At 38.6% G+C, this 25450-nt stretch overlaps 1 protein-coding gene across 1 annotated transcript in view; it reads left to right on the forward strand.

Annotated features, from left to right (window-relative positions):
* LOC128659543 (chloride channel protein C-like) overlaps positions 1 to 25450 on the forward strand; it is a 299086-nt gene that overhangs the window by 3450 nt on the left and 270186 nt on the right. Inside the window, exon 2 of the mRNA XM_053713137.1 lies at positions 3238 to 3292. Within this exon, the coding sequence (XP_053569112.1) occupies positions 3238 to 3292 (55 nt within the window). The remainder of the gene's footprint in view (positions 1 to 3237; positions 3293 to 25450) is intronic.

The raw sequence follows: 25450 nt of genomic DNA on the forward strand, positions 1-25450 counted from the left end.
TGTAGGCCGTTAGGCGACCGTCACTAGACGTCATCCGCCCACTTATTCAAGAGCGCATGCGCAATACAATTTTCTGTGGATTCCACACTGCGTGCGCTCCCGTTTTGCACATGCGTTCTAGATTTAGGTAGGAATCCCTTAATACGTGGTCGGCAGCATTGGAGTGTAGCGCATGCGCAATTTAATTCAGAAACATGAACGCGCTGTTGAGAGCGGGTGGAACCGCTCAAGACGTCACAGCTGTCAGAACAGGGAAGTAGGGCTTGGGAGGAGTCGGCGGCCAAACGGTGAGGGAATGTGAAATATTTTTTTACCGTTAAATATAACAGTAATAAAAAAAAAAACTTGGGAAATACATTAAGGTACTATTGATAAATGGTTGGTTAGCTGAAATTCCGGATAACTTTACCTTCACTTTAAATAAACATATTTTATAAATGCAAACAGAAAGAGAAACATTCTGCCAGGAATGAACAACAGCTCAGTTGCTTATTCCATGGCCTGGTTACCACCTGGGGGTAGCTACTTTTTGCCCAATTGTGTTTTTACAGATGAAAACTTTCCTGTTGTATATCAGTCTGATTCTGGGTCAGTCCAGCCCCAAAATACCAGGCAATTCTCCTCTGAACAAGAGAAACGGCAACCCCAGATGATCACTTCGGCCTCCTTTGGGCCTCGTCAGTGAGGTGCAGCCATATCCCTCCAAGCACATTGGGCAAGGAGTCCACATCTGGTTTCCCCCATCACCCTTAGGGAGACTTTCCCCAGTGTCAACAGCTCAGTGGCTTGTTCTATGGCCCGGTTGCCACCTGGGAGTAGCTTCTTTTAGCCCAATTGTGCTTTTCACAGAGGAAAACTTTCCTGAAGTATATCAATTTAATCCCGCCTTACAAGGTCAGTCCATCCCTGAAATACCATGCAATTCTCCTCTGAACAAGGTAAACGGCAACCCCAGATGATGGTTTCGGCCTACTTTGGGCCTCAACAGTGAGGTGTAGCCATATCCCTCTAAGCACATTGGGCAAGGAGTCCACATCTGGTTTCCTTCATCACCCTTAAGGAAACTTGTTCTTCCCAGGTTGAGTGCTTGTCTCTTTTTATTTATGCATCTTTTATAAATGAAATGGAACATTTGCTAACCTCACTGAATTTAGTAAAAAAACATTAGTAGATTGGGTGATGCTTTTCAGTTCTAAGCATATTGAGTAGGACTTTTACAAATATAAAAAAAATAATATATGGTACCATATATTTACCTCACACTTTTAAAGAGCAGTAATCTAATTGATGTTCTTTATAACAAAGGTAAAGATGTTTTGATGTTTGCTAAACGTAATAAATTTTGGGTCAGATTACGAGGGGAGAGCAAACATTTGTGCGCAAGCAATAAGTAATTTAGAGCGAGTGTTTGTATTCATCAGGCTTATTGCTCATATTACAAGTTGAAAGTAAACGCGATCGCTTGAGCATAATCGTGATTTATGCTAGAATGATTACCACAACTTCAGAGCTCTAGTTAACTGTTTTGCTAAACTAAAAAGTTGGACAAAACACATAAAAAATACTTTACAAAGTACACTTACACTTACATTTACACCATAATAAAAATTATAAAAAAAAATTCACACAAAATTGATAAAGGCTCAAAGATAGGCATGCAAAGGGCTTTAACATAGACATAAATACATATATATAAGTGCATTGGAGCCCTTTGCAGTTATGTAGATGAAAACATGTAAAAGCATATTTATGCAATATTCATTTGTAACAAAGATTTTAACCATGTATTTACTGTAAATATTTCACATTAAAATTTTCTGTACATAGCAGAATATGTTCTAAGTATTAATAAATAGATATTCCTATATCTCTGTATATATCTATACCTATATATAATCATATATATATATATATATATATATATATATATATATATATATAGGTATAGATATATATTTACCAAAATACCATCAGATATATGTAGAAATATTTATTTATTAATAAATAGAACATATTTTTGTATGTGAAGAACAATGGAATGTGAAATATTCATATTTTTATGTCGGCTTAGTGCACATAAGAATATGCGATCGGATTTGCACAAGAGTGGGGTGTTAGATTTTTTCCAACTTTTGTTTCTGCTTTGACTTCTATGGAGGAATATGTGAACACATAGCGATATTCTAACTTCAGATTTTTGCGCTTGTCGGGTTAGCGCGCAAGCAAAAATGGTTTACATTCAACTCATACTACAAGCACAACCCGACGAGCGCAAAAGGTTTACTTCTAGCCTAATTAACACTCTAGCGGGATCGTTAATTAGTTTGCCACCTGTAATCTGGCCCTTAATAAGTATGTAGCAGGAGTTAAAGGGCCAGTAAACATAGAAAATAATGTTATATAATTCTGCACATAGTGCAGAATTATATAACATTATTTTAGTGCTAGCTTTATAAAACATAATATTGCCGGGCATTTTTTATTACAAAAGAGGGTTTTTCAGACAGCGGGAGCGAGCTACATTGAGTGTAATGGAGCGGTCGGTCCGGGCTGTGACTAGACAGCTAGCCAGATGCACTCTGAGGGAAAACCAGACCCGCTCAGTAGAGCACAGAGGGCGGGTCTTAAAAACCCTCTTTTGTAATAAAAAATGCCCGGCAATATTATGTTTTATAAAGCTAGCACTAAAATAATGTTATATAATTCTGCACTATGTGCAGAATTATATAATATTATTTTCTATGTTTACTGGCCCTTTAAGTAGATTCTTCTCCTGTAATGCCATTTGTGTCACTATCCCGGGAGAAGACCAAGAAAACAAATTTGATGATAAAAGTAAAATGGAAAGTTGTTTAAAATTGCATGCCCTACCTGAATCATGAGTTTCATTTTGACTTTACTGTCCCTTTAATTTTAATGGTATTTTATAAAAGATTATTCTCAATGACTGTGTATATTATACTATAAATTTCACATGAATTGAGTACATTCTAATACATTAATAAATTAATAAACCCCAAAGCCTGTGACAAAGAGAACAATTATAATAATTAATTATAAATGGATAAAGGTATATAATGGTCTATAGCAAATTAGCTTGTAATTTTCCTAATACTTTTACACTGAAATGCTGCTGTTTTTTATATAGTATGATGACATATTACATAAAAAACAAAAGAGTATGCTTTTATGAAAATATTATTGTCTGCTAATACAGAATGTTTCTTTGTTTCCCAGCAGTAGGATGGAACACGCAATACAGGCGAATTGAGGAATGTAATCCTATCATCCAGTAAGTTATTATTTTTATTATTTATCTGCAGTGTGCCAACATATTCACAGGGCGTCATATGAATTGTAAGAAAATCAATATAGCATTTGTATGCACACAAATATATAGAAGGATTTAAATTCCCTGGTTCCTTGATGGCTTGCCATCTAAATGGTGATTATTATAGGGTTATAGGGTGAGGGGAATATTAGATGGATGGATCAAATTATATGGCAGAATACATTGGAGGAGAACTTGAAACATGTAAACCATAAAAGTGAACTTTTTAAAGAAGTGTCAAACTAGAAGCAGAATATCATAAGAAATACAGGTGGTGCAACTGTGTAGTGTTGTAGATAATATACTACTTAGCATCTGGCAGTGTAAAATGATAAAAGCAAATCCATTATATTTTGACAATAATTTCCCACACGTTATCAACAAGTTTTAAAACATATTTGAAACTTAAAATCTCAAAATGTATCATGGTAGCACAACATCATGAAGGAACATGGGGGGAAAAATGTATCATGTGCTCAGTCTGTTTCCAAGACAGTGTCAAGGCTTGGTAAATATTGTGATGTGAAAAAGAGAGGAGTTTCAATTCTTATACATTCCTCTGTCGAATTTACTCTTGAAAGCACTTTAGCAGACCCGGAAGGTAGATACCTGATAGTCAGAGGAAAAATGCTAGATACTGAGGTGACCCTATGCAACATTTATGCCCCCAATGACAATCAACATGATTTCTTCAGACACATATCCCTTCTATTAACCCAATGGTCCCAAACCAAAATTATACTGGCAGGAGATTTCAATATAACTATGGCCCCACAAGTAGCGACTAAATATATTTCCTTATCCAATAAACAACACAGACACAACAGAGTAGTTAAGTCGATACAGGAATCTCTATCACCGCACTCCTTGTTGGATTCCTGGCATTCACTATATGGGGCTACAAACGACACCACGTTTTACTCCATGGCTCATAAAACCTACACGCGATTGGACTACATATATGTTAGCCAGGCGCTTCTCCCGTTGCTGCAGAACTCAAATATACACGCATGTGTGTGGTCAGACCACTCTATTTTACTATTAGAGTTGAGTGGGATGCAAGATACCAAAAGGAAAAGATCATGGACCTTTGATCCAAATCTTATGAAAAACCCACAAAGACATGATAAGATTCTGCAGTCGCTGGTGGAGTACTGGGGGATAAATATAGACACCACAACTAACCCTATCAACACATGGGCAGCACATAAGGCAGTGGTTAGGGGACAATTGATACAGGAAAGTGCCAGATTAAAGCGCCAAAATAGACAATTACTGGAACAGTTACACAAAGAGATAGAAACGCTTGAGGGACGACATAAAGTAACGGGGAAAGAGACGACACTACAGACCCTCCAAACCAAGAAAATCATGTTGGCGAAAATTTTAAACTCTCAAGCAGCAAGGGCAATCCAAAAATTAAAGGCACACTATTTCATTTATGCCAATAAACCAGATAAATTTATGGCACACAAGATTAGGGAGAGGGGCAAAGCCTCATTCATCCCTACGATAGAAACAGAACAAGGGACAATGACTTCGGACCCACAAGAGATTGTAGACACATTCGCCACTTTCTATAGCAAACTTTATGATGGAGAAAAAGTCCTTCACAACACAGAAACAGATAAAAATACCGAAGAATTCCTCTCCACTTGCTCATTAAAAGCTCTCACCATAGAGCAAAGAGATAGTCTAAATGCCCCAATCACCACCCTGGAAGTAGTGAAAGCAGTTAAAGAGCTTAATCCGGGTAAAGCAGCAGGCCCCGACGGCTTCACAGGAGAATATTATCAATTGTTTCGTGGCACATTAATACCACATCTGACTAAATTCTGTAATTATATCTTAGAAGGGAACTCTCTCCCGAGTGAGTTACAGTTAGCAAAAATAGTGGTGATCCCCAAACCCGATAGAGACCATAAAAGATGTAAAAACTATCGCCCTATCTCATTAATAAATCAGGATTTTAAACTATTTACGAAGGTATTAGCAAATCGGCTTAAGGAAATTCTCCCTAGCCTAGTTCACCCAGATCAAGTGGGATTCATTAAGGACAGGGAAGCCCCAGACAACATTCGCAGAATTACTAACATTATCTATCATCTAGAAAGACAGGGGACGCCTTCTCTGCTGCTATCGCTGGATGCAGAGAAGGCGTTCAACAGAATTAACTGGAATTACATGACCAAGGTGCTGGGTAGAATGGGATTTGAGGGCACCTTCATGAAAGCTATTCGTGCAAAATATTCGAAACCCCAGGCTCAGGTGACCGCGGGAGGATATAGATCTGCCATATTCCCCATACTTAATGGCACAAGAAAAGGGTGTCCCTTGTCGCCCTTACTATTTGCGCTCTGCATTGAACCTCTAGCAACCAGAATAAGAACGCACCCAGACATAGAGGGAGTTAAAACGACAAACTCAGAGTACAAATTGACCCTGTTCGCAGATGATATTCTATTGTCTATCACAAAGCCTCTTATCTCCTTGCCCAATCTATATGCAGTGCTAGCGTCCTTTTCGGCCATCTCAGGCTATAAAATCAACTCGGATAAATGCGAGGTTCTCCCTATAGCTATCCCTCACCAGACTAAGAAACTCCTAGAGTTAAACTTCGATTTTCGGTGGGTCAAACACACACTTAAATACTTAGGGATCAATCTCTCACAACAAACACAGCACCTATATAAATACAACTACACACCTCTGTTTCAAAGAATTAGACAATATATCGCAAAATGGCGCAAATATAATTTCTCGTGGATGGGCAGATTAGCTGCAGTCAAAATGACCATTCTACCCCGACTACTCTACCTATTCAGAGCACTACCGATAAAGATTGTCACTGCAGATATCGAAAGGATACAGACAGATCTCTCAGCTTTCATTAGAGGCACTAAAATGGCAAGGATCTCTAAACACTTAGTACATAGACATAGATCACTGGGAGGGATTGGGGGACCGAACTTAATGGACTATTATAGAGCAGCCAGAACAGCACAGGATGCGATGATACTGAAGAGAGAGGGAGAAGCGGTCTGGATTACCTTAGAGGCGGAATTAGAGGGGAGGACCTACACAGACTCCATTTTGTGGGCCACACAACAGAACAAAGATGTTGACAGCTACCCGAAAACACACACAAGAGCTCTCACTGTTCAGATATGGTCAAAAGTTAGAAAGAGAGAGGACATCTTCCCTAAAAACTCCTTACTGATGCCAATCAGATATCTTTTACAGGGGGACACACATAAACACATACAGAAGTGGGAAAATAAGGGTCTTTATAGAGTAGCAGACATAGTAGAGAAGGGAGCAATGTTACCTTTCTCCCACCTTTAAGAGAAGATTGCACCACTAAAGCTACATTGGTTCATATACTTACAGCTGCAATCTTCCCTTCGAGAATTCCTTAAAAATGCACCTAGGAAGATGACTACGACATTAGAAATCTCCAGCATCAGTTCACATAGACTCAAACACTCAATCTCCAAACTATACGTAACCCTCCAATCCCCCCCAATGGAACCAAAAACACAAATAATGCTAGCATATGAGAAGGAACTAGGAATAGTGAAAGATAAACAGGAGTGGGAATTACTACTCCAATCGTGAGATAAAGGCTTATTAAGCGTGGATTTAAAGGAGAACACACTGAAAACAGTCTTTAGGTGGTACCTGACTCCAGTCAGGTATGCACACATGAAACCACAGGGGAGCAACCTATGTTATAGAGGATGCGGACGGAGGGGCACATACAAACACTTGTGGTGGGATTGTGTAGCTGTACAGGAAATATGGAGAAAGCTATCTTCGTTTATAGGCCAGCTAATAGATGAAGAGGTTACTCTCACCATACAACAGGCGCTACTACATGAACCCATAGAAATCTATCACAGACACTTGAACACTTTCATTAGAATTTTGTGCACGGTCACAAGGATATGTATCGCGAGTTACTGGAAAATAGGTACACCCACATGGACGGAGATATACAATAAAATTCAGTTCACCTACACCATGTATGAGGAATCAGCAGGAATCCTAAATAATAGAGAGACACTACAAAAGGTATGGTTCTACTGGATAGGGAGAGAAGCACAAGCATCCGAGGTCTGAAACCCACATAAACAGATGCGGAGTTGGCAGGGGTGCGCCGCGGGAAGAGGTGTCTCTATTTCTCAGGTACGGTACTACTCTCAGAGAGAGACACTGTTTCATATGAACATAGGAGGAAAATTTGGTTTAGTTATAGTTATTGTTTTGTTTATCAACCTTAATATGATTGAAGTGATTACTACTCATCCCACCACTATGCAGCCCGCTTATCTAGAGGTACAAGTGGGGTTAAGCGGGAAAAAAAAAAAGATATGCTATGGAATGTTCAAACCACTTGGCAGTAGTTGTTCTGACAGAGGGGAGGGTTTGAACGCGGGTGGATGGATTATTGATATGTCTTAAATATATATATTCCAATTGCAATGAGAATGTAATGATCAAAGTACCTTTTTTTTCTGTTTTATGTATGTATAATGCAACAATTCTCAATAAAAAAGCACTTTACAATAAATATTGTAATGTGATTGTGTTTCACGTCTTGACACTCTCTTTGATTTGCCATAGAGTGCAGCTAATCTTGCTTGTAAGAAAACATTCTAGTATTCACTTGTATTTAAAGGGACATGACATTTTTCTTTTTCTTTCATGATTTAGAAAGAACATGCAATTGTAAACAACTTTCCAATTCACTTCTATTATCTAATTTGCTTAATTCTCGTGATATCTATAGTAAGTATAATTTTGGATTACACTTTCTTGTTGAATTCTTTTCTTTTGTGATTCAGATAGAGCATGAAATTTTAAGCAACTTTCTAATTTACTCCTATTACAAAATTTTCTTCATTCTCTTGGTATCTTTATTTGAAATGCAAGAATGTAAGTTTAGATGCCGGCCCATTTTTGGTGAACAACCTGGGTTGTCCTTGCTGATTGGTGGATAAATTGCATCCACCAATAAAAAAGTGCTATCCAGAGTCCTGAACGAAAAAAAAGCTTAGATACCTTCTTTTTCAAATAAAGATAGCAAGAGAACGAAGATTGATAATAGGAGTAAATTAGAAAGTTGCTTAAAATTGCCTGCTCTATCTGAATCACAAAAGAAAAAATTTGGGTTCAGTGTCCCTTTAATATCTAAACCAGTTTCTTGGGACAAGTGAAACTAACTGGAGAAGGTATAAACAAGTTTCTTGGGACAAGTGAGACTAACTGGAGAAGGTATAAACCAGTTACTTGGGACAAGTTAAACTAACTGGAGAAGGTATAAACCAGTTTCTTGGGACAAGTGAAACTAACTGGAGAAGGTATTGTCAGGGTTTGTCTCCTCTGTCCCTTTAAGGATTCATCTTTCACTCTTAACCACTGGTATTTAAGCACCTCCTCTTCCACTCATCATTGCTTGGTTAATTTTTTCGTCTCTGCTAGTAAATTCCTTACTAGCCCAGAAATACCCTAGCCTACTTGCTGTTCCTTAGCAAGCTAATACCGGAGGTCGAGTTACGTCTCACCAACGAAGTGCCTAATCTCTGCCGCCTGTGCTGCCTGTCACATCTACACACTGTGCGACGCAGCTCCTACCTTGTCTCACACGCATCACACAGTGTATTCGGCTGACGTCATCAGCTATTGCCGACCGCACTAACTTCTCCACGCTGTACTTTGGGTTCAGGTTGTATAAAAGTGAACTGTTACAAGTTATATGCTCATAACCAAATAACGCTAAAGGTTGTTATTAGTGTACATCGCTTTTATAAGTCAATCTACAATTGTTAATAGCTGTACCGCTCTCCACGCTACATTTATACATCTTTTTGTGCTGTAACTTCTATTTTAAGCCCGCTAAACTCTCATCACATACAAAACAAACATATATATGTGATATAAGTTACCTGGGCAATATTAACACACACAGTTGGTCACTTAGGCGACCCAGTTACCAACTTTGTGTTACATACCCATATATATAAAACTCATTCTAAACTGCTATATTCTAAATTCAGAGGCTAAACACAAAAGTAATCTGACATATTAACCAAGCCCTAAAAATGTCTTCTGAGGAAATAGCAGATCAGTTCACTAATATTTCACAGCGCATTGATAGTCTCACACAAAGTATCAGAGATTTGCAGAGTGATAATGAGACAGTAAAAACATGTCTCAGAGATTTATACAACACAAAATCTAATTCTAATATGCAGCTGCCTGAACCACAGATCAGCCTCCCTGAGAAATTCTCAGGAAACAGAACCCAATTCAGAGAGTTCAAAAACTCATGTCTATTGCTTTTTGAACTTAAACCAACCACTTATAGAACAGATAGATTAAAGGTTTTGACTATTATATCGTTTCTCAGGGCTGAGCCCCGTGCATGGGCTGACACATATTATGAAACACAAGATCCAATCCTTAACTCACTGGATGATTTCTTAAAAGAGATGTCATCTCTGTATGATGATCCTTTCAAGCAAAGCTCAGCTGAAGCATCCATTAGAGCCCTAAAACAAAATAAGCAACCTGTAGAGGACTATATTGCACAGTTCAAGATACATGCTAGGGACTCTCAATGGAATGAGCCGTCCCTCAAGAACCATTTCCGAATTGGTTTGTCAGATGACATAAAGGATGAGTTATCTAGGATTGGCATACCTCCCACACTGGAGGAATTATACACCTTAAGCATTACCATCGATAGACGCATCAGGGAACGCCGCCACGAGAGAACTGGCTACTCTGGTACCTTAAAAAGACCGTCACCTACCATCATGCTAAAACAACAGGATCATGAGGTCCCAATGGAGATAGGAGCGATCAAGGGACCTTTGACTCAGCAAGAAAAAAACAGAAGGCGCCTTCTGGGTCTCTGTAGCTACTGCGCAGCCAGAGATCATGATGTCAAGGCATGCCCAATACTATCAAAACAAAAGACTGGTAGGTTCAGAAGAATTATATATAATCATAATGTAAAAGAAAAATCCAACACTTATTTTTTTCTACCCCTTTCATTACAGTGGCATCGACACTCAGTCAAAACTGAAGCCTTAATCGATACAGGTGCATGTGGTAACTTTGTCGATTTGGAGTATGTGAGAACCAATAAAATGCCTGTTGAATTAAAACCTGTTCCACTTTCTTTTAACGTTGTTGATGGTTCACCTCTCTCCTCAGGTCCTGTGAGACAACAAACGACACCCTTACTTATGGTTACTGATACAGGTCATACAGAAATCATAACATTTAATGTGATTACCTCACCTATTTTCCCTATCATTTTAGGTATGTCATGGCTAAAGACCCACCAACCTACACTCCATTGGAAAGATTTTTCTGTCACTCTTAACTCCAATTATTGTACTAACAACTGTTTTTCACCACAACACATTGCAGTACTTATGGAACCTAAACTCCCTCTATGTTATGATAATTTTAGAGATGTATTCAGTAAGAAAGACTCATTATCATTACCACCACACAGAGCATATGATTGCCCTATAGATCTACTCCCTGGCTCCAGTATACCATATGGACACATATATCCCTTATCCAAACCAGAGTTAGATCATCTAAAAACTTATTTACAAGAAAATCTGGATAAGGGTTTTATTAGACCCTCCACTTCGCCAGCAGGAGCTGGTATTTTCTTTGTAAAGAATAAAGATGGATCACTCAGGCCTATCATAGACTATAGGGAACTCAACAAGAAAACAATTAAGAATAGGTACCCATTACCTTTAATCCCCGAATTAATTGAGAGGTTACGTGGTGCTCAGGTCTTCACCAAATTGGACCTAAGAGGGGCCTATAACCTCATTAGAATCCGTGCCGGTGACGAATGGCTAACCGCATTTAGAACCCGTTGTTTGAGTATACTGTTATGCCTTTCGGTTTGTGTAACGCACCGGCTACATTTCAAAATTTCATTAACGATATTTTCCGTGATATATTAGATGTATACATCGTGGTGTATCTAGATGATATACTCATATTCTCACAAAATCTTGAAGAACATATACAACATGTTACAAATGTCCTCACCCGCTTACGTACACATAGTTTGTATGCCAAACTTGAAAAATGTTTGTTCCACGTTACCCAAGTATCTTTCCTGGGATATCACATCACCCCCACAGGTATTGAGATGGAAGAAACCAAGGTCTCTTGCATTAAGCAATGGCCTATCCCCAAAAAATAGGAAGGACGTACAAAGATTTCTTGGTTTCGCCAATTTTTACCGCAAGTTTATCCATAAATTTGCCTCATTGTCAAAACCCTTATCTGATTTAACAAAGTTACAAAATAAATTTGATTGGACCCCACTTACTCAACAGGCATTTGATACCTTAAAGGATCGTTTTACCACTGCACCTATCCTTCAGTTCCCAGATACTAATTCACAATTTATTTTAGAGGTCGATGCTTCTGACTTTGCTTTGGGGGCAATTCTTTCACAGAGGAAGTCTTTTACAGAACCTATACACCCTGTAGCATTTTTTTCAAGGGTATTAACAACAGCAGAACTAAACTATCCAGTAGGTGAGAAGGAGTTGCTTGCTATAAAAGTATCTTTTGACCATTGGCGTCATCTCCTCGAGGGATCAGTTTTCCCAGTCGTCATCCTGACAGATCATAAGAACTTACAATATCTCCAAACCAACAGGACTCTCTCAGCAAGGCAACTCAGATGGAGCCTCTATTTCACCCGCTTCCAATACATCATAACATACAGGCCTGGATCCAAGAATGGCAAAGCTGATGCCCTCTCACGCCTATATCAACGACCAGACATTGATAATACTCCTTCTACCATTATTCCAAAGGATAATATATTGGCCTCTCTCACAACAGTACCTGCAGATCTCAGAACTTCACAAGCTAATGACTCTTCTAAACCAACCACATCCCTCTATCTGGCTCCTGATGGTTTGTATTATCACAACCAATTGCTATATATTCCTACAGATCTCAGGTCCCGTTTCCTTGAAACAGTACATGATTCTCCGCTAGCTGGACATCTTGGTTTCCATAAAACGTATTCGATTCTCAAACGTTCATATTGGTGGCCCTCCATGGGTTCCTATGTAAGAGATTACATCTCCAAATGTGACATTTGCTCCAGTTCCAAACCTTCCCATCTGAAACCCGTGGGTCTGCTACAACCTTATCCAGTTCCAAATATTCCTTGGACTGATGTAAGTCTTGACTTTATAGTAGATCTTCCCAAATCATCGTCTCATACATGTATCATGGTCGTTGTTGATATGTTCTCTAAAATGGCACATTTCATTCCGACCCCCACTGTACCTACGGCTCTGACTACAGCTCAATTATTCATCAGAGAGATAATCCGACTACATGGCATACCTACCAGTGTACTCTCCGACAGGGGTACTCAGTTTACCTCTAGATTCTGGAAAGAACTCTGTAGTGCTTTAGGTATTGACCGAAAATTAACTACCTCATATCATCCCCAATGTAATGGGCAAACTGAAAGAACAAACCAGTGGTTGGAACAATACCTCAGGTGTTATTGTTCACATCAACAAGAATCCTGGTACACTTTCTTACCTCTCGCTGAGTTCACGTACAATAACACCCCTAATGCTTCTACTAAGTATAGTCCATTTTACATTAATAATGGTTTGCATCCTAGAAGTCATATGCTACCCAGAGTTGAATCAGCCTGCCCCATTGTGAATGACACAATCAATGACATTTCGAAAGCTTTCACAATCATAAAAGACAACATAAAACATGCCCAAGCATCTCACAAGAGACAATACGATCTCCGCCATCGACAACAGCCCACCTATCGCATTGGACAAAGGGTTTGGTTATCAACAAAAAACCTCAGGCTTCGTGTTCCATCAAAGAAACTTGCTAAACTCTTTGTTGGTCCATTTCAGATATTGGCCATGCCCAATCCTGTCACGGTAACCTTGAAATTACCGGACTCTTATAAAATCCACCCGACTTTTCATGTGTCACTCATCAAGCCTTGTGATTCATCTACCAGCTCCTCGTCTGATGTCCTTGCCTCTCACGACCTCTCGGATGATCCAGAGTATGAGGTGCAGAGCATAGTTGACTCTCGTATGAGGAATGGACGTCTTGAATATTTGGTTCATTGGCAGGGTTATGATGCCTCTGAAGATTCTTGGGAGCCTGCGACTCATGTCATGGCTCCACGTCTGGTCTCCCTATTCCATCGTCGTAACCCAGATAGACCAGTGCCTTGAAACCTCGCAGTGGTTTCCTTGGGGGGGGGGCTCTGTCAGGGTTTGCCTCCTCTGTCCCTTTAAGGATTCATCTTTCACTCTTAACCACTGGTATTTAAGCACCTCCTCTTCCACTCATCATTGCTTGGTTAATTTTTTCGTCTCTGCTAGTAAATTCCTTACTAGCCCAGAAATACCCTAGCCTACTTGCTGTTCCTTAGCAAGCTAATACCGGAGGTCGAGTTACGTCTCACCAACGAAGTGCCTAATCTCTGCCGCCTGTGCTGCCTGTCACATCTACACACTGTGCGACGCAGCTCCTACCTTGTCTCACACGCATCACACAGTGTATTCGGCTGACGTCATCAGCTATTGCCGACCGCACTAACTTCTCCACGCTGTACTTTGGGTTCAGGTTGTATAAAAGTGAACTGTTACAAGTTATATGCTCATAACCAAATAACGCTAAAGGTTGTTATTAGTGTACATCGCTGTTATAAGTCAATCTACAATTGTTAATAGCTGTACCGCTCTCCACGCTACATTTATACATCTTTTTGTGCTGTAACTTCTATTTTAAGCCCGCTAAACTCTCATCACATACAAAACAAACATATATATGTGATATAAGTTACCTGGGCAATATTAACACACACAGTTGGTCACTTAGGCGACCCAGTTACCAACTTTGTGTTACATACCCATATATATAAAACTCATTCTAAACTGCTATATTCTAAATTCAGAGGCTAAACACAAAAGTAATCTGACAGGTATAAACCAGTTTCTTGGGACAAGTGAAACTAACTGGAGAAGGTATAAACCAGTTACTTGGGACAAGTTAAACTAACTGTAGAAGGTATAAACCAGTTTCTTGGGACAAGTGAAACTAACTGGAGAAGGTATAAACCAGTTTCTTGGGACAAATGAAACTAACTGGAGCTTCAAAGGATTCTCATTGCAAATATGTTCTAGACTGGAATACAACAGATGGTACCTTATAAAAATAGTTTGTTGTTAAAGGAAAAGCCTAACAGGTTTTAGTCACAATCCCGGTATTTAGGGGGGCTTTTTCACAATATCCTTTGTTGAAAATCATATCTAGATAGGCTCAGTAGCTGCTGATTGGTGTCTACACATAGATTCCTCATGTGATTGACTCACCCATGTGCATTGCTATTTCTTCAACAAAGGATATCTAAAGAATGAAGCAAATTAGATAATATAAGTAAATTGGAATGTTGTGGGTCTTGGGGGTCTGTAGCTGCTTAGATGCCTGAGATACAGGCTTCTAAGCAGCATGTCCCCTTTCCCTATACTTTGTATTGTCAATTTTAAATAAAGTTGCGCAGTGAGGGAAGCCCCGGCGATGTCTGTCACTATACAGGTCCGATCGCCGGGATGGGAGTCAATAGGAGCCCCCAGATTGCAAAAAAGGTGGTTGAGTGCTAACGACGGATCAGAGCCGTCGTTAAAGTTGTATTCTCTATCTGAATCATGAAAGCATAATTTTGGGTTTCATGCCCCCTTAACGTTAATATAAAATTTCCATTTTTATTTTTGTACTTTCACTGCAAAAACATATTTGTATAATATTGCTGTTTATTTGCAATTGAGATGTTTTTGCATATCTAGTCTCACCAAACAGGGTACTGTTTTGTGATTCTCATCCTAAAGCATTATGTGACATTATATTGCTCTTCTCAGTTGAATACTAAGTTCTAATTACATCTAAATATCTAAATATCCAACAAACATGCACAGATTAATTAACTCATTACAATTTAGACGTAGGAAAATTTATTTTATAATCATTTATGTTTTTGAAAATTCCTATAAAGATTTTTTTCTCAGTGATAATGCTTCTAATTTCGGCACAGTAGTCAGTGTTAGACTTTGTATTATATTCTGCAGTGTTTTGAAAGGTTTTATCAAGGGATTGATTGTCTACTTTCTTTATGCATGTGAAAGTAATTGTTAATTAATTCTTACCAACTCATCTGTGAGGGAATTCAAGAATGCCTGGGATACACATACAACTAAACTGAGAATTTGAAGGGACAGCAAGTCAAAATAAATAGAATTTAAAGGGGCAGTAAGTCAAAACAAATCTTTCTTAATTAAAAAAAAAAGGCCTGCAGTTTTTAAAAAAGCTTTTCAATTTGCTTCTGCTATCTAATTTGTTTTGTTCTGTTGGTATCCTTTGTTGAAAAGCATACCTAGGTAGACTCAGAAGCAGCAATATGCTACTGGGAAATAGCTGGTCATTTGTTCACCTGATGTGTTCAGCTAACTCCCAGTGGTGCATTGCTATCTCTATAAAAGAAAAACTACAGAGAAAATGAAGACAATTTATAATAGAAGAAAATGGAAAGTTGTTTAAACAGAATAAATCATGAAAAAAAATGTTTTTCATGTTAATTTAAGGAACATTTAAGTAATTTTTTAAAATGCATATTATATATAAGCAATTAATAACATATATTAGACATGTGCAAACATTAATTTGTTATATGTTTGTAAAATTAATAATATGTTTGAACTAATTTTGTCCGAAATGTATTCAATGATAAAATAAACTAATGAATGAATTTGAAAATTGTTTTATTTGTTCGTTTAGTTCCCCCTATCTATTAAATAGAGAAGCTAAGTAAACATACTAAAGGGACAGCCTACACCAAAATTGTTATTGATTAAAAAGATAGATAACTCCTTACTACCCATTCTCCAGCTTAGCACAACCAACATTGTTATATTAATACACTTTATAACATTTAAATCTCTAAATTTATGCAACTACAGACAGCCTGTTATCACATGCATTTTTATTAGCTTTTCACAAGACACTGCTATTTCATGTGGGCCATATGGATAACATTGTGCTTACTCCCGTGGAGTTGTGCTGGAACCAGCACTAATTGGTTAAAATTAAAGTCTGTAAATAGCCCTGAGATTAAGGGGCAATCTACAGATCGATGCTTAGATAGATACAAGGTAATAACAGAGGTAAAAAGTATATTAATATAACCATGTTGGCTGGGGAATGGGTAAAGGAATTATCTATCTTTTTAAACAATTAAAACATTTGGAGTAGATTGTCCCTTTAAAGGACCAGTAAATAGAGTTGCATAATCAACTAATGTATGATGAAAAGACGATGCAATAGCACTTAGTTTGAACTTCAAATGAGTAGTAGATTTTTTTCTGACAAATCGCAGAGGTATGTCTATCTCAATTCCTTCATGTGACAGCCATCAGCCAATCAGAAATGCATATAAGTATATTCTGTGAATTCTTGCACATGCTCAGTAGGATTTGGTAACTCAAAAAGTGTAAATATAAAGACACTGCACATTTTGTTAACGGGATATGAAACCCAATTTTTTTAAACAACTTTCCAATTTACTTCTATTATCTAATTTGCTTCATTCTTTTGAGATCATTTGTTGAAAAGCATATCTAGCTATGCTCAGGAGCTGCTGATTGGTGGCTGCACATAGATGCCTCGTGTGATTGGCTCACCCATGTGCATTGCTATTTCTTCAACAAAGGATATCTAAAGAATGAAGCAATAAGATAATAGAAGTAAATTGGGTTTCATGTCCCTTTAATAGAAGTGAATTGGAAAGCTGTTAAAAATTGCATGTTCTATCTGAATCATTAAAGTTTAATTTTGTATTATTTTATTAATTTGCTTAGTTAATGAGTAAATTTTGGGCAAGATTAGTTCAAATTCCTTTTTTGTTTGCAATAAGGAATTTTTGCACGTTTATCAGATATCAATTTTTGTTGTAACTTTTTGCCGCACTGACCTGGTACACACAAGCAAACTTGTGAGAAACAGTTGCATTGCACCATGAATCCTGATGCAAAAAAATGTTTGCTCAAACTTCCACAGCCATATGGGTTTGAGCAGGTACATCACAGTTACTTCTTACAGGTCAGAAGTAACTGCTATTGCAAGGATTACCTGAGAGTTGCTTAGTAGGAATCCACTGGCAGGTATTTATTATTATTATTATACTTTATTTTTGAAGCACCAACATATTCTGCAGCGCTGTCCATGGATACAATTCATATAAATAAAACAATACAAGACTTGTAATTTACAAACACATACAGGAGGGATTGAGGGCCCTATTCCCGTGGGAACTTACAATCTAGAAGGGTAGGAGGTTGAGAAACAGGAGGTGAGGACTGCAAGATTGAGAAAGATGTTAATACAGAGTTAGATGAGGGAAATGTTGTTAGGTAAGAGAAATATTATTGAGTTGGGTCACTAGGCTTCTCTGAACAGAAAAGTCTTCAGGGAACATTTAAAGGAAGAAAGATTAGGGCAAAACCTGACAGCACGATGGAGAGTGTTCCAGAGGGTAGGTGCTGCACGACAGATGTCCTGCAGTCTAGCATGAGTGGAGGTGATAGAGAAAGAGGAAGGCCAGCAAGTAGGTTATTGCAGTAGTCAAGTCAGGAAATAACAAGGGAGTGGATTATTTGCTTTGTGGTGTCAGTGCTCAGAAAAGGGCGAATCTTGGAAATATTGCGTAGATGGTTGCGGCAGGATGTAGAAAGCGATTGGATATGGGGGACGAAGGATAGATTTTAGTCAAGTGTAACTCTGAGGCAGCGGACTTGGGGCTATGGGGAAATGGTGATGCCGTCAACAGGGATAGAGAAGTCAGAAGTCGACGTAGAACTTGAGGGGGGATAAGAAGGAGCTCAGTCTTGGACATGTTAATCTTTAGGTGGCGAGAGGCCATCCAGGAAGAAATACCAGATAAGCAGTCGCTGACATGAGAAAGGACAGATGGAGAGAGAGCAGGGATGGAGAGGTATCTGGGTGTCATCAGCATAGAGGTGATATTTGAAGCCATAACTGTTGATAAGTTTACCCAGCGAAGAAGTATAGATGGAGAAGAGCAGAGGACCCAGAACAGATTCTTGAGGTACTCCAACAGACAGAGGCATAGGAGAGGAGGAGTCACCAGTAAATGACACAGAAAAAGACCTGTGAGAAAGATAGGCGTGAATCCAGGAAAGAGCAGTGTCACAGAGGCCAAAAGAGCTAAAGGTCTGTAGGAGGAAGGGGTGGTCAACTGTGTCAAAGGCAGCTGAGAGGTCAAGTAAGATGAGTATAGAGTAGTGGCCAATATTTTTAGCAGAGAGAAGATCATTAGTAACCTTGGTAAAGGCAGTCTCAGTTGAGTGTTTGGGGCGGAATCCAGATTGTAGGGGGTCAAGCAAAGAGTTGGTGGACAGGAAGCAATCTCTTACTTACACATCTGCTAGAAACCCGACGTTGGACAGGTTAGTTAGAGAGGAAGTAGGCACGAGGAGTGGTAAGGTGCAGAGAGAAATCCAAAGTTGAAGTCGGTAGAAAGCCAAGGTCAGCCAGGAGATCCATCCACAAGAGGGCTAGGCAGCAATCAGGGCCAGAAAGGCAAATATCAGCAACAGATAGACAGCCAGACAACAGTCCAAAACAAAATGCAAAAGACGGGTCAAAGTACAGGCCATGGTCAGATTAGGATCAGTCCAGAGATGCGTCTAGATAGAGGGAGCAAGCACTATCAGAGATGCAATGAGTAGCCAGAGGTAGAGGAACCGGAAGACAGTAGGACGCAAAGGGAAGGCAGCAAATTGCAGAGGCAAAGAATTCAGGAACACATAGGGGGGTAACTGGGAGCTGGGGAAACTAATAATTTGTCACTAGAATACCCAATTGAGGAGTGAAAGGTTTCAGAGGCTGTGCAGCGATGCCACTTGATTGGGGGCTTTCCTTTGAACCTCGTGCTAACCCACCTATGTCTTTTTTTAAAAGTCAGTGCAATCTTACGCACGCAAGTATGGTTTAGCGTGCTTCCAAATGCAGGTGTAGAAATTAATGTGGCCCATATGGAATTCAGCTCCATTAGTGCACCTGGAGATAATGTGCCTGGTGACAGCGTGTCTTAAGATAGTGTGTCTGGGGATAGGGTCTGGGGATGGCACAGTGGGAACTACCCTGGTTATCTGCACTACAGAGCTTAGAGCAATCCTCCCTGGAAAGCCAGACCTCAGACTTAGCACACCTGGGCATATTAGCGCAGCAGCCTGGTTGACTGTGCAGGTAAGTATAGCGATGCAGTCATGTGCACGCACAAACCCATTTTTCAGTTCTTATACCTTGGCTAGAATTACAATATGTTCAACAGCCACAAAGCAATGTAAACCTCATTGCTGAAGGACTAAATATAAATAAAACGCCAAATTAAGCTAATATTAGTTATATTAATGTGTGGTTCTTTAAAGTACATTGGGAAATACTATGAGCCTCAGAAGCCCCCACAGCAATAAAACCCAAACTATACCCCACTGCTATAAACCATAAATGTGACTCCCACCTTCCTTAATCCTATCCAGGCTCTCAAAATGAGCTCCCAATGTAAACCACCCCACCCCAAAGGGACAATCCAAAGCAACTGCTCCAACACCCACATGACCCTTTTGCAGATCCCTCCAATGCTCCAGCTGCCCCCCCCCCCATTGAAAACATAGCAACCACTCAAAGTAATTTCCCTACATTACTTCTGTACCATGGTCTGTAATGGCTGTTGGTCTGGTACTACCATGGTGGTCCTTCTAGTTTTTTGTTTTTTTTAAACATTTCTGATTGTTTAAGTCATTAATTATGTCAAATTTGATAATGAGCATAAATATGTTTGAGTAAAATAAATAATACTTTATGCATCCAAACAAGCAAAGATGCAGATACATTTCTGCAAGGTAATCCTTAGCACAGTGCTACCACTGTAGCAAAGGGTTCTGGATAAGAACATGCATATAAGACTTACACAATCTTACTTATGAATTCAATTTTTACATGGACACTGTTAGGCTTATACAATGCTGTTCAAGGCAGCTTTAGTAGCATAGTAGAAGACACTCAGACATGCATTGCATGATCAGTGTTCCCTTTAGGGCAAGTTTTGTGTGGGACCCAGAATTGAAACAGTAAATAAGGAAATCACACCTTGCAATCTGCATTTTGTAATGTTTTTTAAATTGCTCTATTTAACTATTTCACTGCTGGGCAGCTCACAAAACTGGCTTTATGATTGATATGTATAAATGGGGTATGAAATAAACTATACTGAACCATGGTCTTGATCACAAAGGTATCTGTTAGACTTTTTCACGGCTATTTCCAAGCAGCCTTTTACATTGTAGCATGCCTTCAGTTTTATATGATGAGCAGTGCTAACACCAGGGTAACGAACAGTGGCAGCCTCAGACTGACAGCTAATGTGCTTGCCATCCCCAGGACCCATACAATGAATTACAGATACTCATATATGATGCAGAGTGTGTGTGTGTGAATCTGTATGTATAAGTGTGTGTGTGTATCTGCATGTATAACTTTTTGTTAGGTAGTGTATTTATATGCATGTATAAGTGTAAGCTATGTAGTGTGTGTATGTATGTGTATCTGTATGTATAAGTGTGTGTGTATCTGCATGTATAAGTGTATGGTTTGTAGTGTGCGTATCTGCATGTATAAGTGTAAGCTATGTAGTGTGTGTGTGTATCTGTATGTAAGTATGTGTGTATCTGCATGTATAAGTGTATGCTATGTTGTGTGCGTATCTGCATGTATAAGTGTAAGCTTTGTAGTGTGTGTGTGTGTATCTGTATGTAAGTATGTGTGTATCTGCATGTATAAGTGTATGCTATGTAGTGTGTGTATCTGCATATATACGTGTAAGCTATGTAGTGTGTGTGTAGGGTTGCCACCTTAGCCATGTTTTCCTGGACACTTATGAGTCACACATGCTGCAGGGTGTGCAGGGAGGAACATGTATTGTGTTTCTGGACAGCACTATTGATATTCCTCCCTGCACACCCTGCAGCATGTTTAACTTATAAGTGATCTGTATTTTAAGGGACAGGTGGCAACCCTATGTGTTTGTGTGTGTGTGTGTGTGTGTGTGTATCTGTATGTATAAGTGTAAGCTGTGTAGTGTGCATGTGTATCTGCATGTATAATTGTATTCTGTGTAGTGTGTGTGTATCTGCATGTATAAGTGTAAGCTATATAAGGTGTGTGTGTGCATGTATCTGCATATATAAGTGTAAGCTATGTAGTGTGGGTGTGTGTATCTGCATGTATAAGTGTAAGCTTTGTAGTGTGTGTGTATATCTGTTTTTATAAGTGTATGCTGTGTAGTGTGTGTGTATCTGCATGTATAAGTGTAAGCTTTGTAGTGTGTGTGTATATCTGTTTTTATAAGTGTATGCTGTGTAGTGTGTGTGTATCTGCATGTATAAGTGTAAGCTATGTATTGTGTGTGTATCTGCCTGTATAAGTGTATGCTATGTAGTGTGTGTTTATCTGCATGTGTAAGTGTATGCTATGTAGTGTGTGTGTGTCTGCATGTATAAGTGTAAGCTATATAGTGTGTGTGTATCTGTATGTATAAGTGTATGCTATGTAGTGTGTGTGTATCTGCATGTATAAGTGTATGCTATGTAGTGTGTGTGTGTCTGCATGTATAAGTGTAAGCTATGTAGTGTGTGTGTATCTGCATGTATAAGTGTATGCTATGTAGTGTGTGTGTATCTGTATGTATAAGTGTATCTGTGTGTGTAGTGTGTGTATTTGCATGTATAAGTGTATGCTATGTAGTGTGTGTGTATCTGTATGTATAAGTGTATGCTATGTAGTGTGTGTGTATCTGCATGTATAAGTGTATGCCATGTAGTGTGTGTGTATCTGCATGTATAAGTGTAAGCTATGTAGTGTGTGTGTATCTGCATGTATAAGTGTATGCTATGTAGTGTGTGTGTATCTGTATGTATAAGTGTATGCTGTGTTGTGTGTGTATCTGTGTGTGTAGTGTGTGTATTTGCATGTATAAGTGTATGCTATGTAGTGTGTGTGTATCTGCATGTATAAGTGTATGCTATGTAGTGTGTGTGTATCTGTATGTATGTGTATGCCATGTAGTGTGTGTGTATCTGCATGTATAAGTGTAAGCTATGTAGTGTGTGTGTATCTGCATGTATAAGTATATGCTATGTAGTGTGTGTGTATCTGTATGTATAAGTGTATGCTGTGTTGTGTGTGTATCTGTGTGTGTAGTGTGTGTATTTGCATGTATAAGTGTATGCTATGTAGTGTGTGTGTGTATCTGTATGTATAAGTGTATGCTGTGTTGTGTGTGTATCTGTGTGTGTAGTGTGTGTATTTGCATGTATAAGTGTATGCTATGTAGTGTGTGTGTGTATCTGTATGTGTAAGGGGAGGTATGCATTAAGATCAAAGTTGTACTTCAAGTTAAACAGCTTTAACATACCCAACTTTTTCATGCAAACAACATTTTTAACATTTTTAAAGGGACAGTCTAGTCAAAATTAAACATTCATGATAGGGCATGCAATTTTAACAACTTTCCAATGTACTTTTATCTTTACATTTGCTTTGTTCTTTTGGTATTCTTTGTTGAAAGCTAAACCTAGGTATGCTCAAATCCTAATTTCGCCCCTCTTATCTCAGGGCATTTTGACAGTTTTTCACAACTAGACAGTGCTAGTTCATGTGTGCCATATAAATAACATTCTGCTCACTCTCGTGGAGTCTGCACTAATTGGCTAACATACAAGTCTGTCAAAAGAACTGAAATAAGGGAGCAGTCTGCAGTGGCTTAGATACAAGGTAATCACAGAGGTAAAAAGTGTATTAATATAACTGTGTTGGTTATGAAAAACTGGGACATGGGTAATAAAGGGATTATCATTTTAAATAATAAAACTTATGGAGTAGACTGTCCCTATAAATGGCACTCTCACAGATGCATTGTAGAAACATTTAAAATCGTCTATCCCTTTAACAAAGATTCCAAAATGTTTTTAGCATTTCTATTATCAGACAATGAAAAAGTATCCAAACAACCAAATGAAAAGCAAGAGCTGAACCAGGATTCACAGAAGCTATGGCATTTTAGTATTTCCTATTACAGGGTCATACCTCGCTATAGGTGAACCCTATGTATTTGCTTCTATAATAAGCTACATACACAGTTCTACAATTAGTGAAATTACTAAATTTGTCCTCTTAAATGCGCATGACGATACCTTTACGTCGTATGGAGCTATTTTGCAATGCACATAATGATAATGTGTCATCATTCTGGGGGTTCCCCTTCTAATCAGGTTCCTGAGGGCCACCACACTGCAGCTGGGGAAGGAGACCGCAGTCAATGGCAGACACTATGACATCACCATGGGCTCCTGTAAGTTCTTTAAACTTGAAAAGGGAATGGGATCTAACAGAGCCTTTATCTCCCCTGTTTGAACTAGAGAAACAAGTGACCCCTCATTTTAAAAAACTAGAATGCAACTAATTACCATTAAATGTTGATCACCTGCCCCTCTGATTTAATTAGAGGCATATGAGACCCCACACATGAAAGAGGGAATTTCCCTCTTATAAATAAGGGGTCCCAACTGCCTCTAATTTTCAGGTGATTACCATAGTGATGCTGATCACCTGCCCCAAGTATACACCCATACAGTATTTGAGGAGGTTGCCCTTTTAGAGCCCCCATTCCCCTCATAAAACACAAAGAGGTATGAGAATCCAGTTTAAAATATGGGAACCCACTTTTCCAGTGTGAGGTATCATAGTCCTATAATTTGTAGGTGATTAGCATAAAAATGTCCGTTACCTACAGGATTTGTCACATTGTCCCCAAAGACAGCATATAACACACATACATAGTCCTCACATAAAAGAGGGGATTACCCATTATCAAATGAGCGGTTTCTTCCCCTTCTAAATAGCTTGTGACTGCCAAAGATATAAACAGTAATCATTTTTACAAGAAGCATTTTTGCTAAGGGAAGTATACTACAAAAATGTCTCTATTCAAAATTTTAAATGTATCCATGCACATTCTACTTTGACCTTTCTATCCCTTTATGAGGGTTGGCGAGTTTCCTTTAGAAATATGGATTAATATAAGTTTCCTTGATGAAAATTTCAGCTTTATCTTCACTTTGTTGTTAAAAAAAATATATTAACATAAAAAGAGCATTTGCTGATGAGCTGTGTAGTGAGATTACAGTTAATTTACGTTCAGAACATTTCCTGAGGGCAGAGAGTATTGTGGAAGATAACAAAAACAATATAAAAGAAAAATGCCAGGTTTTAGAATCCATATGTTGATTTGCATGAATATATTGAATTAAGAAAAAGCTGCCTTTATTTGCTAACACAAATTCACACAGGTGTAATGGTCATTTGTGACCTGAGGCTATGTGGGTTTACGATTCAGGATGCGGTATGTATTGCCAAAGTTGTTTAAAAATACAGCATCCTGATTGGTCACCATCCATCTCAAATGTGCTTTACTGACAGTTTCTTTTTTGCAGTTGACTGCAATTTGTCTCTTAATCTTTATACGGAAATCCAAAGGTGGACCCTTGTTTACTGACAACAGTCATTACACCTGTGTTTAGCTTTGATGGTCATTATTCAGTAGAAAGTCGGCTGACATTTTGTTCTGCACTATTCTTTCAAATAGAATCACACTAATCCAATATAGGTGAATGCACATGCTGGTGCTGGACGCGTGAGCTAAAAAGACTGTCTAGTGAATTCTTATCATCCAATATAACAAACTGTTCTGCATTGCTCATTTGATGGTGTGTATATTTGATACAACATTGAAAACACTATTAATTAGTATAAGTCCAATGTCAAACCTTTTCAAATAATTGGTTGCTCAACATTTTTAAAACTAAAAGGGCCAGTGGGCAGTTTTTAAAAACGATTTGATTCTAAACAAAAATATATACTTTTATATAA

This window comes from Bombina bombina, chromosome 5 (genome assembly GCF_027579735.1).
Source record: "Bombina bombina isolate aBomBom1 chromosome 5, aBomBom1.pri, whole genome shotgun sequence".
In the NCBI taxonomy this organism is placed as follows: domain Eukaryota; kingdom Metazoa; phylum Chordata; class Amphibia; order Anura; family Bombinatoridae; genus Bombina; species Bombina bombina.